Source organism: Telopea speciosissima, chromosome 9, assembly GCF_018873765.1.
Source record: "Telopea speciosissima isolate NSW1024214 ecotype Mountain lineage chromosome 9, Tspe_v1, whole genome shotgun sequence".
NCBI classification, from domain to species: Eukaryota; Viridiplantae; Streptophyta; class Magnoliopsida; order Proteales; family Proteaceae; genus Telopea; species Telopea speciosissima.
The window spans coordinates 18981261-18996068 of record NC_057924.1 but is presented as its reverse complement, the minus strand read 5'-3'; the positions used below and the strand labels follow the sequence as shown (position 1 = coordinate 18996068).

At 38.6% G+C, this 14808-nt stretch overlaps 1 protein-coding gene across 1 annotated transcript in view; it reads right to left on the bottom strand.

Annotated features, from left to right (window-relative positions):
* The window catches only part of LOC122640263 (50S ribosomal subunit assembly factor BipA), a 39602-nt gene that overhangs the window by 13538 nt on the left and 11256 nt on the right, over nt 1-14808 (bottom strand). The window contains exons 2-6 of the mRNA XM_043833413.1: nt 13951-14071; nt 13740-13803; nt 11057-11111; nt 10845-10969; nt 1403-1476 (exon numbers count right to left, since the gene is read on the bottom strand). Of these exons, the coding sequence (XP_043689348.1) occupies nt 1403-1476; nt 10845-10969; nt 11057-11111; nt 13740-13803; nt 13951-14041 (409 nt within the window). The 5' untranslated portion in view covers nt 14042-14071. The remainder of the gene's footprint in view (nt 1-1402; nt 1477-10844; nt 10970-11056; nt 11112-13739; nt 13804-13950; nt 14072-14808) is intronic.

The following is a 14808-nucleotide window of genomic DNA, read 5'->3' as shown; positions in this document are numbered from 1 at the left end:
CTTGTGTGGAATCATTAGAATCTGGAGTGGTGAGTCTATGCCTGAAATTTCAGGCTCATCCGACAGTTACAGAAGGAGTTCTCTCCATCAAACTTGCTGGTTTTCCGTTTTCGAATTCTGGGTTTTCTATTCTTTATCGAAGGTAGAAGAAGACACGGGTACTTGAAATTACAAGTAAGGACAACTAATTTTATTTACACAAAACCCCTTATTTTCTGATATTATTCTTTTATCCCTCACTCTAAATGCTCCAATCCCAAGAATACCCTTCCCATTAACACGTTATTCTCCATTCTCTTGCTTCCTTCTTTTATAGTTGATTCTATCAAATTACAACAATACAATCTCTTCTTTGCAACTTCAGTTTAATTACAGATTTGCCATTATTATTAAATATTTGATTATTACACACTTGGGTGGACCCACAAGCAACCCAATAAGGTTATTCCAACCTGGGATTGCACCAACAAGAGCATGTTTTCATGGTCGGAAAAGTCTTGGAGATCAGTATGGTTGCAGTTTATTGGCGAAGCAAGGATTCTGTAGAGCAATGGATCCAACCACTGGACATGAAATCACAAAGCCCAGTAACCAATATCACCCATGTAGAAAAAATCTAATCATAGGAAACTGAAAGCCAAAGCACAAGAAGAAAAAGTTCAAGAAATCAGAAAAACAAAAAAGAATTTTTTTCGGCTAGCCTATAATCAACAATCAACCATTTTGTGCTCAGTGCCATTTAGAGAAAGTGGATGCAACTGTTACTGGAAGAAGATTTTATATCAGTATTATCTGTTTCCTAAACAAAAGCCTTTGAAGTCAACTGTTACATCATTCCAGCTCACAGTTGTCACGGAGTCTAGGCGATCCAAGGCGTTGGAGGGGGCCTGTACGCAAGGTGACACCAAAAAAACGACCATTGACAACTATGTTTCAGCCCCTAATAGGGGGTGGGCGACCAGATTTAGGAAAAGTGATTAAACCATTTGGTTGAACCACTTTCTTGGTTCATCAGTTTTGGTCAAAGGAAAACAGTCAAACTGGGTTAGACCACTGGCTCCTAGAAAGCTCCGGGCATATAGTTGTATAGCTTGTGCACTACTCTTATAGACTTTCAATTGCTTATTAAATGGAAGAAACACTTTAACTTTCAAAAGAAGAGGTGAAAAAGGAACTGCCAATCTCAGTTTAGCTCAGGTTGCCAGACACCATAATCTATAATTGAGCCTATTCCGACTCCGGTTCAGCTGTCCCAATAAAAACCAAGATAAAAAATGCCAGCCTAATGCAAATTTTATGTTGGAGTGCATGAGCTAGTTCTACACAAGTTGAAGCAGTATACTACAATAAATAGAAGAAGGTATTAAAAGAGAATCAGAGGATCCGAAACCACGATACTTACTCAGGAAAGCTCGGTGCATGAACCCAGAGCCACGTGTGTCACTACTAAACACACTCCTATACCCAACCAGGCCCCTGAAAAAGAATCAAAGTGAAAATATTATTTTAGTTGAAGTCAAATACATTACCAGAACAAACCAACTAATTTTGCTCCATTAACAAATAAAAATTTTCAGGAAAGAATAACAACTAGAACACAAATGCAACTTTTTTGTTTTTATTACACAAATGCATCTAGTTGATACAACATATTTAGTGATTTTCTATCCAATTTTTCAAGCAACATTTACTTCATTGTTTATTTACTAGATAATTTTTTCAACATTCCTTCTATGGAATTAAACAGCAAATAGCATAATAGGCATAAGCATCAGGAACCAATCAGGTTTTTCAAGGATTTCAAATACAATACAGTTATACTAAAATTAAGGTTGTTACTATAGTCCAGTTATGGTTAACATCCATGAGTATTAAAGCAAATACTTGAGGGAGCAGGAGAAATGTAAGTGGCATACAAGTAATGCATATAGTAATTGTCACACACCCATTTTGCTCTATGTGGAAAAAGGTTTTCTATGTGAACATTTAATGTAGTTCTAGTTTGGTAGGAGACCAACTAGAAGCCAGACAATCAGGATCTGAAATGAACATGTAGTTCGGTTAGGCCAAAATAGGTGATTTTTGTCAAATTAGGGTTAGGGTTTAATGGGACCTAGGGTTTGAAGGTAGGGTTATGCTAAGTTGATGTAGGGGAGTCTTCTTTTTTAAGTCTTGTTAAGTTTTAACAAGTCTAGGCCTTTTCATTAGAATTGGCAGCAAGGTTAGGGTTAGGGTTAGGGTTTCGGGTTTAAATTTTAGATAATGCAGTTGAACAATATTGGCATACACAAATCAATAATAGGGCTAGAAACGAAATCTAGAGATAATTTCATTACTCCAATTCTGCCCTTTATTCCCAGATTCTCGATTTCTGCCATTCTGATTACCGATTTGATTTTATCATTCTGTTGGGTTGTTGTTGCTGCATAATTCTATCATATATCAGATTCAATTGGTAATTAATATTATGTTTTCAGTTTATTAGTCTGATTCATGATTTGACTGAAATACCCTTTTCCTAGTGCTACAAGGACCGGTTCATTATTTCAGATCTGTCCATTGGATTGATCTCAGATTTTCAGAAAAGGTTCTTCACTCATAGAACAGAACTTGACCTGAGTACTATTGTGATCTGACCATCTAATTTCTCTCTATTAACATTCTCCCTAATCTGAATTTTATTCTCTGAGGAAAGATTCTGTTTTGGTACTGTTTTGATTACTCAATTAGAGTACTACATCACTAGGGCACCTAAACGCACCTCCACTTCCTTGGGTTGCTTAGGCACCTTGACAACTATGGCTTTATACATGTTGGGCCTTCGGTAGTAATATTGTCCTAGATTGGTAGAAGACCAACTAGGAGCCAGTAAACCAGGATCTGTTATGAAAAGGTGAATCTGCTATGTCAAAAATAGGTTTTTGGTGAAATTAGAGTTAGGGTTTGGTTAGGGTGAGGATTTGATGTGTGGGTTACGTCAAGTTGACTAGGGAGGGAAGTTTTAATGGAGGGAAGTATGCTGATTTGAATTAACAGCAACTTAGGGTTAGGGTTTCGGGTTCTTGAAAAGTGTAAAATAGGGGAATCTAGGGTTTAGAATGAGGGTTTGGGGCTAGGGTTTGGATCGAGTGCTATAGGGGCAAGGGTGGAGAGTTTGATCTAAGAAAGGAGGGATTTTGCTGGCTGGTTTAGTCTGGGCAGAAATTGTGGTTATGGGAATAATGTTCAGAGATGGAGGGATGTTAGGGTTTGGTGGTTTAGAGGATTAGAAGAAGAAAGGTTAGGATTGTGATTAATCAAACTTACTGCTGTTGCAAAATACCCTTGGCAGCAGCTTGTTTGATTGAGAAACTTGAATAGAAATTGAATCTTTTACTAGAACTTGAAGGAGATCTTCAAAAGAACTACCCGGGCATCACACTGGAACGTGTCGATTGGATCAAACACCAATCCCACCAATGAACCACCCGGGCTTCCCACCGCAAGTGTCAATCGGATCAAACACCAATCACACCAGCCTTTGATCAAACACAAGACAAAAATTTTCAATGGAGAAGAAGAGCAACACAAGCTTTTCACCAATATCAAAATTTATGTTCAATACTTAACCCCCCCCCTCTTACAACCTTATATAAAAGACTCAAAAATAGACTGCTACACTAAAAAAAGAAAGGCCTAACCCAATCCTTAACCTATTAGGTAATCTAAACTGACTAGGAAAGTGAAATAACAAAGGAAATAGACTCAAAACATGGCTGGACTTATAGAGTCACATGACCACTTAACTAAGTCACATGATCACTTAAGTGATCACATGACCACTAATTACATAAAAATAAAACTAAGGAATTAAAACAGCTAATCCCGTATGCAACCTAATTACCCATATTTTAGGCCCATAAAAGTGGCCTATTACATAGAAAATGCATGGGATCAAAGGCCCAACATGTATATAACCCAACCCTAGACTTATTCTTAATAAAACAAGTTTATTTTGGCGATGAATCTGCATCACCCAGGGGTTTTCAATTTCATTGTAATGGGCTTCAATGGGCCTATAATATGGGTAAAAGCAAATACATCTGTTTTGATTATTCCAAGTAATAGTTCAAATTTTGAATCACTTAGGAATGTTAGAGAGCCAATGTCTATGGCCTTATACACAAAATTTATGAGTAATATTATTGAAGTTTTCTTCGAGTACCATGGATTCAGTCCTATTTTCTTAGTGGATTCTCAGGTTGAACTTAGGAGGATTCTCAGTTTTGATGGATTCCAAAACCACAGCAGGCGGATTCCTGTCCTGTTATCTCTTATTCTACAAACTACAGGTTAGCTTATTCGGTTATTCCAACTTTCTAATACCTGTGACACCCCTGTTACATTACATATTACAGATTGCTTTCTACTCTCATAACTCTCTCGATATGGGTCTGAATTACTTCAAGTTTCACATACTAGTTTCTGTTCTTGTTCTCTCTTAAGTTCAGATTTTTCTTCAAAAAAATTCTGGTTGAAAAGAAGTGTTCTGCTTCTACTACTTGTTTTCTAGTGGCATTAGGACTTCACTGTAACTCCATACTCAGTTATCAGAATTTCTTCTAATTCTGCCGGTATAATCTACTGTTAGGATAGACCACTTGACTAGATTTTTAGGCCATTCTCAATATTCTGTTTCAACTCACAAACATTCTCCTATTTCTGGTCCTTTCTTCTCTATTCTATGATCTTGCTACTCTCTTGCTGGATTTCTGGTTCGGACTAGTATACATTAGAGATAACATGGAAAAGCCAGCTTTGTACGTGGAATATATGTGTAAGGTGAGGAGGACAGAGAATGCAAAGCAATTCTGATGCAGTGCAAAGCGAGTTTAAACAGGCCTCTAACTAGTCCTGTTGGTTTAAGTTATAACCAGCACAACCAAGTCCCCTTGTCTGGCCATCAACTTAAGTCATAGGCAGGCCTATACTTGGGCCCATATATTGGTTATACCTAAGCCCATCTTCAAGCCTATGTTCTGCCCCTATGTAGTCATTAATCAGCAGCTGGAGAAGGAGATATTTTAACTGATTTTCTGGGCCTCATAGACTCCCGCATGGAGAAGGATTTGCTAGAATATGTTAAGGATTCGCAGTGGAACTATCTGACTCCACCATGATTGTGAATTTTATTGTCCAGAAAAAATGCTTTCTGTGGAGTTGCTGGTATTGATTTCAAGAGGTCATCTCCCTTTGCGGTTCTTTAAGAGCGGTTACATCTTTTTTGTACACAGGTAATCAGGCAGCAGACTGGTTAGCTAACTTGGACTGCGCAGAGACTAATAATAAAACTTACTTTTCTGAGCAGAATTTATCGGCAGATCTTCGACGCATCATTCTTGAGGATAAAGCTGGCTTGCCAGTGTTTAGAATGTAATTCTTGTTTTTGGCCTTGTGTTGTCCAGGGTGTCTTGTGTGAGAGAATTATATTGTTTTTCTTGTAGGTTTGGGGTTAGGCGGGTTATGTCCCCCCTGTGTAATCGATTTTTAAGCTATTTTTTAATAAAACTTCTAGGGGCTGGCCCAGGTCCCAGAGAATATTAGGGTTATATATATATATAATGTGAGGGGGAGTCCCCACTTTCCTTGTTATATCGTAACTAGTCTTATTAACTAGTAGTGTTTGGTTAGAGTTGGTCTAGTAGAGTTAGTTAGTGTTATGTCTTTCTTTGTCTTTGGGTCTTTATGTAATTAACTCCTTATTTGACTCTACCTTTAATGACAATATAAATCTTTAGCCTGAGCCATGATAGGATGATTCCGAACCCTAAAGTGGCTCTAGGGATTCTCTTCTCTCCATCATTATTGTCCTCTAAAGTGGCTCTAGGGATTCTCTTCTCTCCATCAAAATTGTCCTCTTTCTCTTCTTCTTCATAGATTCTGGTTATTTGATTTTGCAACAAAAGATGTATGAAGATTCTATGGGCCTCATAGGCCCTTGCGTGGGAGGAGTTTTGGAGCTGCACAATATCTTTTGGATGTTCTAAATATCTAGTTTCTATTTTCAAGTAATAAGCTACTTAATGATTAAGCTATACTAAGTAGAAGCTTCTATTTTATTTGCTTTCTATTTTCCTTGTAATAGCTAAGGATCCTTTCTAGAGTTTGCTTGGCAGCAAGTAGTCCCCCACAGTCAAGTTGGCCCTTACTAGTAAATGGGGCAGTTCAGTGCAAGAGGCTCGTAGATTAAACCTTCCATCCTCCTTCCATCCCTCTGCTCGGCTTTCTACTTTCTGCTTTAAACTACCTCTCTTCTGTCCACATAGGGGTTTCTTTTCTTGTACTCAATTCATTGACTATTATAAATAAAGGAAATGGGGCAAACTAGCCCATGATTTGATGTTTTGAAAAACTAGCTCCATGTGAGTGTGTGAACTGTGGTGAATCAGTGACAGCCAAGATGTTGAAGCATTGGAGGAAGGATGGTGAAGCCCAACCGCAGGAATCACCTAATCAGTGACAGCCAAGGTGGTGAACCATTGTGGCCTTCTATTAGGTGATTCCTGACCTTTTGTGCTTAGTTAATCCTTTACTATTGCTCTCCAAGTTCTCTTTATCTTCTATTATTTTTTAGTGTTGTTAGTTGTTACAGGTTTGCGACAGCGGTATTTGATAGCATTAGGGTCTGAACTTCAGTCATTGATTTCTGATTATCTAACCATCCGATTGGGCTGAGATTTGATTATGTTATTCCTTACTCCACTACTCCACTCCACCCAAGTTTGATGTCCATCAGACTGGTAGATTATGAGTTATGTTCATTCTCCTAACTTTGTATTTTCTATTTTCTCTCTACTTTCTTTCTGTCCATGCGTGTTTCTTCTGATCTAACCATTAGGTTTCTTTGATATTTTAAGCACGTACTCACCCCATTAGGACCTTTAATATATGTTAGTTTCAGATCCATCAGATTTGTGGTTTGCAAGTTCACCAAATTTAGTTTCTGCCATATTCATAGTTTTCTGATTCACTGCGATTCTGGTTTTTGTAGGTTTGCTGGTGTTGTATGTTTCAGCCTAGCCTCATCAAATTCATTGGACATTGTGCAAAATTTAGTTTTCTCACAATTAGTTGGGGTGCTACTGTTAGTAACTTTTGATATTTCCCTATCCTTTCAATAATGGAGATAAAATTGTTTCAAATATGATTAGATTATGCCAAAGTGGTATTTAGGAGCAGCGGAATCAGAGAAACTTCAAAGACCAAGAAAAGATCCACCTATTGAGTGGGTAAATTTTATAGCTCCTCTGTTAAAGACTGAGCTTGTAGCACACGAGAGCTTCTATACCATTGGAAAAATAAAGAGGGGAAATGCGTTAATGTAGGCCAATCTAAAACCAGAAATCCAGCAAGAGACTAGCACTTAACAGGATCACATAATAGAGTAGAAACATAGCAAACAAAATAGTGTATATCTCAGAACAAAATATTCAGAATGGTCTAGAAACCTGGTCCATTGATCAATTCTAATAGAAGAATAAGCCTGCAGAATTTGACAGAATAGGGATCTGCAGAGAAGTCCTAGTGCTACTAGAAAACTAATAGCAGAATTAGAACAGCAATATCAATCAGAATTCTATAGTAAACAGATTCAGAAATTCAGAGAGTGAAATCAGAAACTAGTATGTGAAATTTGAAGTGAAACAGTCCAGTAACTAGAGAGAGATTGAAGAATGCAATCAAAAAATTGATCTAGAACAGGGGTACGGCAGATCAAAATAAGTAAGAATAAATAAGAGAATAAGAGTGGTAGAATAAAAGAGATACAATCTGATTTGTATTAGAATAACTATCAAAAGAAGAAAGCAATAGGCCAGAAGAAGAGCCTTCACCCATGACTGCAGAGCTCTACAGCTCAAAAACTCTTAAAAAACTTCAATTCTATTATTCAAATCATCCTTAATAGATGTGTGTGTGTGTGTGTGTGTGTGTGTGTGTGTGTGTGTGTGTGTATACACACACATAGTCTTTTGAAATTCCTAATTCCAATCATAAAAGGATTCCTAATTATTCTTTCACACTAAATTACATAGACTCAAAACAAAACTCTGTACATACTAATAAGTATCCTGTATCCTAATCCAACCAACACTTAACTTACGACAGTAATCTCGTGAACTTACTTCACCCCCATTTTATGTGCTTACAAATGAGGCCCATTATGGTGAAACCAATAAAATAAAAAAAGTTCAACCTATATCATAATTACCTAAAACTCGATTTCAGCCCATTGGACTACCACCAGCACCTTCTGAGCCTGGTGGAGGGCCGGATAGGAGAAGGGAAAAGTTGCAGGGGGGGGGGGGGGGAAAGAGATCACACAATCACACACTCTCACAGAGTAAACCCAATAAACTTCTATTCAATTCACTGTGTCCATTGTTGGGTACATGCAAGTATTTAAACTTTAAAGAGAGAAATAACAAGACTCCTAATTAGACTATGAAACTGAAATAACAACTTGAGATTTAAACTCTCCTACGTATTTAACCTAAAACAAATAAAAGACACAAAATAAATAACTAATAAACTAATTACTTCCAACCCTTGTTGAAACAAAATCCTGGGATGGACTGGTTCCATCTGGGTTTGGGTCTCCAAAGCCTATCATGCTGGTCCAACCAGTTAAATGATACTGCATCAATTCTCATCCTCTAAAAAAACTCGACTCCGTCAAGTTTGGAAAAGGACCAAGGAGGCTGTCTGAAGCAACATGCTAGAGGAGGAAAAATCCCGCTACTTTCTTGAATTTAATGTAAAGGAGATCCTTAGCGGGAAGAAACTTAACGGTTTTGTTGTCGTGCTTGAAGGAGTAGGTATTTGCATACTCTCAATCATGTGCCTTCTTATCAAAGAACCACAGTCGACCATGAAGAATATGATAGACCTTCTGAGGGAGGACGTCACACAGTAGTGTATCCACGAATCCACCAATAGAGTAGGTGAGTAAACACTTATCTATAACCTTGAGATTAGTGTTGTTCATCTATACAACTTTTTTGGGGGGTGGATATGGCTCTGTCTGCAATCCCAGTTTATGAACAACATCTTCAGAGAGACAGACAACATTAGTGCAACGACCTTCATCAATCACTAGACTACATAACTGGTCGTTGCATTGCACACAAGACTAAAAGATACTGCTGCGGCACCAATCTTCATCCTTAGTGACTTTGTGGATAGTCAAAAAAGGACAAAGAACATAAGAAGGATGTCGCCCCTCATCACTGTCATCGGCGTTGACTTCACCTGGTTCACATTCTAGTGGTAAATCAACCGTCTCAACACCAAGGTATTATTCTGGGCCACAAGGTACAAAAGAATCCTTATCAACATAAGATACCAACCGGTTGGGGCAATGAGAACTGAAATGTCTGTATCCTTTGCACGTGAAACACTGATGGGCAGCCTTCTGCATCATAGGAGGTCTATCGGAACCACGCCGAGGCGGAGAATAGGGTCTGCTAGGGCGTGAAGGTACCATGTTAGAATCACGCCGAGGTGGAGAATATGGCCGGTTAGGCCGTGAGGATGCCATAGATGAAACAATAGCCTGTGGTCTGTTGAATGGCTTTTCCTAGGGGGAAGACTGCTGCTAACTATAATTGTTATTCATAGGAAAAGTGTCTGGAAAATTCCTTCAAGTGTATGACCATCTCAGACTTTCTTCTGCTTGATATGCAACCTGTATAACATCTTCCATTGTAGGCAATCAACTGGATGCGAGTGCAGCACTGATCTAAGGGTGCAAACCATTGCGAAACTGTGCCACCAATACTTCTTCACCCCCCTCAAAATCAGATTGAGTGGCGTAATAATAGAATCTAGCAACAAATTCCTCAACTGTTAGGTTTTCATTTGTTTGTTTGCTGTTACAAGCTTCCAGCGGGGGTAATGAAGGGAGAATAGGCTATTGTTAGTCGGGACTCGGGAAGGAATTGGGGAGATGGGGGGCTGCGGCGGATTTTTTTTTTTCACTGTACTGCAGAACAGTAACAGGAAAGAGAGAACAGGGAAGGAGGAGAATGAGATGAGAGAGATTGACAGGGAGGAAGATAGGAATCTTTGGCTCTAATACCAACTTGGTGGAGGGCTGGATAGGAGAAGGGATAAGTTGCAGGGGGAGGGCAACAAGATCACACAAACATACTCTCACAGACTAAACCCAATAAACTTCTATTCAATTCACTGTGTCCATTGTTTGGTACATGCAAATATTTAAAGAGAGAAATAACAAGACTCCTAGTTAGACTATGAAACTAAAAATAAAAACTTGCAATTCAAACTCTAACTCCTACATATTCAACCTAAAACAAATAAAAGACTTTAAATAAATAACTACTAAACTAATTACTTCCAACCCTTGTTGGACCAAAATCCCAGGTTGGACCGGTTCTGTCTGGGTTTGGGTCTTCAAAGCCTATCATGCTGGTCCAACCAGTTAAGTGATACAGCATCAGAGCCTCCAGAGCCTCCCAAGTTTATACCTGGGCCTCCATATGGGATCTCATAGTCTAATGCAATTGCATCACTTGTTCCCCTATTAGTCATAAGGAGCTAACACCAAGAAATAGAATAGCTAAAATATCTAACAGTAGTGAGAAATAAGGTCTCAATCAAAGAGGACCAGGAAACAAGTGTTCTAAGTTGCATAGAAGGAAGAAAGAACGAGCTCGGCTTCTCTAACACAGCTAATTCCTTGCAAACAAGAAAAGCATGAGATCAATGAATAAGAAATAATTTGGCACTGGATATGGCACAGAGAGAGAGAGAGAGAGAGAGAGAAAGAGAACCACATGGCCAACCTTGATGGACAAGTCAAAGACATTCTAGTCCTGCCAACATGCCCTGGAACAGGACCCATGTCGACAACATCTGCTTTTCTATGAGATAGAGCTTCCATAACAAGTCCCACATGCTCTTCATTTACCTGTAATACATCTATTTATAGTAAGAAAACAACAAAGGCTTACACAAAGAAAGCAAAGAAGAAGATAGGCTGAAATTTGAAACTTACCTCAATTGTCACTTCTTCCAATGGCTCAAGCTTTTCACCTTTCTCAATTTTATACCTGCTCCAATGTTGAAGATTAACTCATTTAAGCTTCAAAAAAGAATTCATTAAATACAAGAATTGCATAAACATGCAAGCAAAAAGTTTATATCAAGAGATCAATCAATCAGCAATGTCTCATTTAAACTACGTGAAATCAACTAAGTTGTTTCAGGTTCCATTTTTTTGTCATCATAGCTGAATAGAGACATATATGTAATAGATTTTACACATATTATCAAGTAAAACAAATTAAAAGGAAAATGAAATATAATAGGGAAAATTACATCACCCTCTCCTGTATTTTGCTCCAATTAAATATTCCTCCCCTCGACTTTGCCCAATTACACCCAGACCCCCTCTAGCTTACGGTGTTAGCCTGCTGTTAGTTATTAGTTGGAAAAGACTATTTTACCCTTGTAGTAAAACATCAGAAATAAAATTACAATGCTACACTTTCCTTCATCTTCAACCTAAAACACCCATAACAGAGGAAACGATCACTGGTCTTCATCTCCAGTGAGCTTAAGGTATCTCCGGCGAAAATGAAGGTAGAGGGATTTTCTGAAAGTGGTTTTTCAGAAAGTTGGGATTTTCTGCAAAGTGGGTTTTCTTGACTGCAGGGCATGTTGACTGGTTGCAAAAGAGGGGGGCGCTGTTGCGGTGGCGGCGTTGCAGGGCTGCAAGTAAATTCTGTGTATTTAATGCTTCCAATGCCAAAAAAAGGAATTGAAGCAACGATCAACGCTGCTGCCCATAAAATTCGACTTGTGTCTGGAAAAAGCTGCAGCAGAGCTCTCTTACTAGAAACACCCAGAGAATAGAGCAGCAGATAGAAAATCAGGAAGAAGAAAAAACAACAAAAAGAAAACGAAACAAACCCCATCGACCCCTCTAATTTCCCAACCCCACCAACAGTGACTCAGTGTGTGTTCCCCTCCACATCGCACTCTCCCAAGTCCCAAGTACCCAAACCCCAAAAACAGGAAGAAAAAGCCCCAGAAAATAAACAAAAAGAACAAAAACACACATTAAACGATTCAAACCCAGAAGCTCAAAATGTCAGGCAGGAAGTGAGGCGGGGCAATATTTCCATCCCAGAAAATCGAGGGGATTTTCTGAAAGTGGGTTTTCTTGAATGCAGGCCATGTTGACTGGTTTGCTGGGGAATTTGTCTATGCTTTCGTATTTCACGAAGAAGCAGGAGGAGGTAGTTCTGGTTCAGACTTTGGGAGTTGGGTTGCGCAGCAGCAGGGTGGGGGCGGAGTTACAGGAGGAGGAAGAAGAAGAAGAAGACAACAAAGGAGGGTAAAAGGGGTCATGTTACATGGACCCAGGGTTAGTTTGGGTATTAAAAAAAAAAAAAATTTTGGGGTGAATAAATAATATCATTACCGAAGAGAAGAAAAGAATTACAGAGGGCCCCTAGGGGTAAGAAAAACACAAACAGCCAAAGCCTTAGCTAAGAGAGGCTGAAGAAACAAAAGAAACATTAGAGAGGCCCCATGAGTCAACAATGAGCCTGTTCCTTGGGGAGTCTAAACAGCTAGAGGGGGGGACAAGAGATAACTTTGCTTTAATCTCAAAGGAAATGTAATCCCAAATCTTTTGGTAAGGACGAGAATTGGAGGTCCATTTCATGATATTACGCTCCATCCAAATATGGCTGATAGTGGCACAGAAAGCCAGCCTCCCTACCACATCACAAATAGAGTAGCCAGCGAAAGTCATATCCACCCAAATCCACTCTCTAGAGAAGGGGAGAATTCTTCTACAGAACGGCCAGCACTTGAGGAGGATGCCTTTCCAAATAGCAGCAGCGGTAGGGCACTCAAAGAACAAATGACTCAAGTCTTCAGTATTGTTAAAAAAAATTTTAACTAAGCCACGTCACAACTTAACAGACGGACGCTAACGGGAGGGGTGTAATAGTAATTTTGAGGCAACTATAGGGGATACAAGTGTAATTGTGCAAAGTCGAGGGGAAGAATATGTGATTAGGGCAAAGTACAGGGGTGGGGGATGTAATTTTAATTCTAGATTTGACAAGTACCTGATGATGGAGGGTAAAACACACAAGAAATAGAATATGATAATTTATGCAAGCATGCTTTGCTTTACTAATGAGGTTTATGCATTCAATTTATTCATTTCATCCAAAATAACCTATAACAATTAGCAGTGAACAGGTGATGCAAATTTCTTGAACAATCCCTTTTTTTCTTGTGAACAGTCAACATTACATACTGTTTATCAAAAGATCTTAAAAATCTGTTGCATGGGGGGGTCTTGGATAAAGAGGAGTATTTTACAGCCAACACATCATTCTGGAAATCCAAACTCTAAATCCCTACTAAATCTTAGCACCACGTGACAAAACCTAAAACTAAAATCCTATGACTATGACCCCATACTGACCTGTACCCTAATCTAGAGTCAACAAATACACAACACCATAGGAAACTCTTAGCATATCTTGTATCTCTAACTTTCCTCAATATATCTGACGAGTCATGAATGTACGATTGCACAAACAAATTCAAGTTGTATTCACAATTTAGACACAATAATAAGCTGATAATATGGAATAAATAGGAAAGAACCAAAGGAACAACACATGAAGCAACTAGGAGGTTAGAAAACTCACATTACTTTAGGCGGTGAAACAGAAAGCTCAAACCCCTCACGCCTCATGTTCTCAATTAAGATACCTGAATTATGGGAAACTTTATTCATAGGAAAATTTAATGCGAAGGGACAGTGAGATCATCATATGAACCCACCTATGTGAAGGCATCACCAAAATTTATCCAAAGTTTAAGAGGTTAAAAAAGAATCAAAAGTAAAGAAAAACAAACCAAGTTGAAGTTCGCCTCTCCCTTGAACTTCGAATGAATCAGACAAGCCTGGAAGAACATTTATGGCAAGATTTGTCTCGGCCTCTGCCATTAGCCGATCACCAATTTTTCCTCCAGTTAACTGTAAATGTAGCATCATAAACAAATCATGCATGAAAAGAGTTCTCAAAGGGTGATTGGTGAAAAAATTAATTCAGGAAAAAACAAATCTACCCTATATCTGTGGAATGCAGAGTTAGTATTTCCACATGGGCCTAGAAAAGACAATATTACTCGTGCATCCAAATGTACAGCCTGACAACATACATAAAAAGGAACACCCTAATTTAAATCAAGGTAAATTGGTGCATTGTTAAGGAATATGTACTCTTGCATCCCTCCCTTCCTCCTTGCCTCCCAATATATTGACTGAACCTGGTAACAGCTGCTTGGACCTTTTTTTCTTTGGGAGGGGTGGTGGAGGGGATGATGGGGGAATGGTTTTTATTTGCATTGGATGTTATTGTGAATGTTTGCATGCTTTTGTTTAAGAAAAAGTTTACAAGGATTTTGTGGCAAGCACTCATTGTCATTGACTAATAACATATGATTAGCTCATGCATTTATGAATAAGAACCCATTAAGATAGGTCTGTGTAATATTTATATCGAGATTTCAAGTGTGCTCCTAGGGTTGGAAATGCCATCTAGCCTATTGGTTTGCAGAAATTTGGCACAATAATATCTCTCCACCAGTGTTTTGCTGATGGTCCCAAGCTTGGATAAAGAATAGTTGGTGCATCAGGTCGGAAGCCGGCACCAAAAAAAACCCTAGCCAATCCCATACATTAACAGGTCAAAAATAAAACTCTAAATTAAT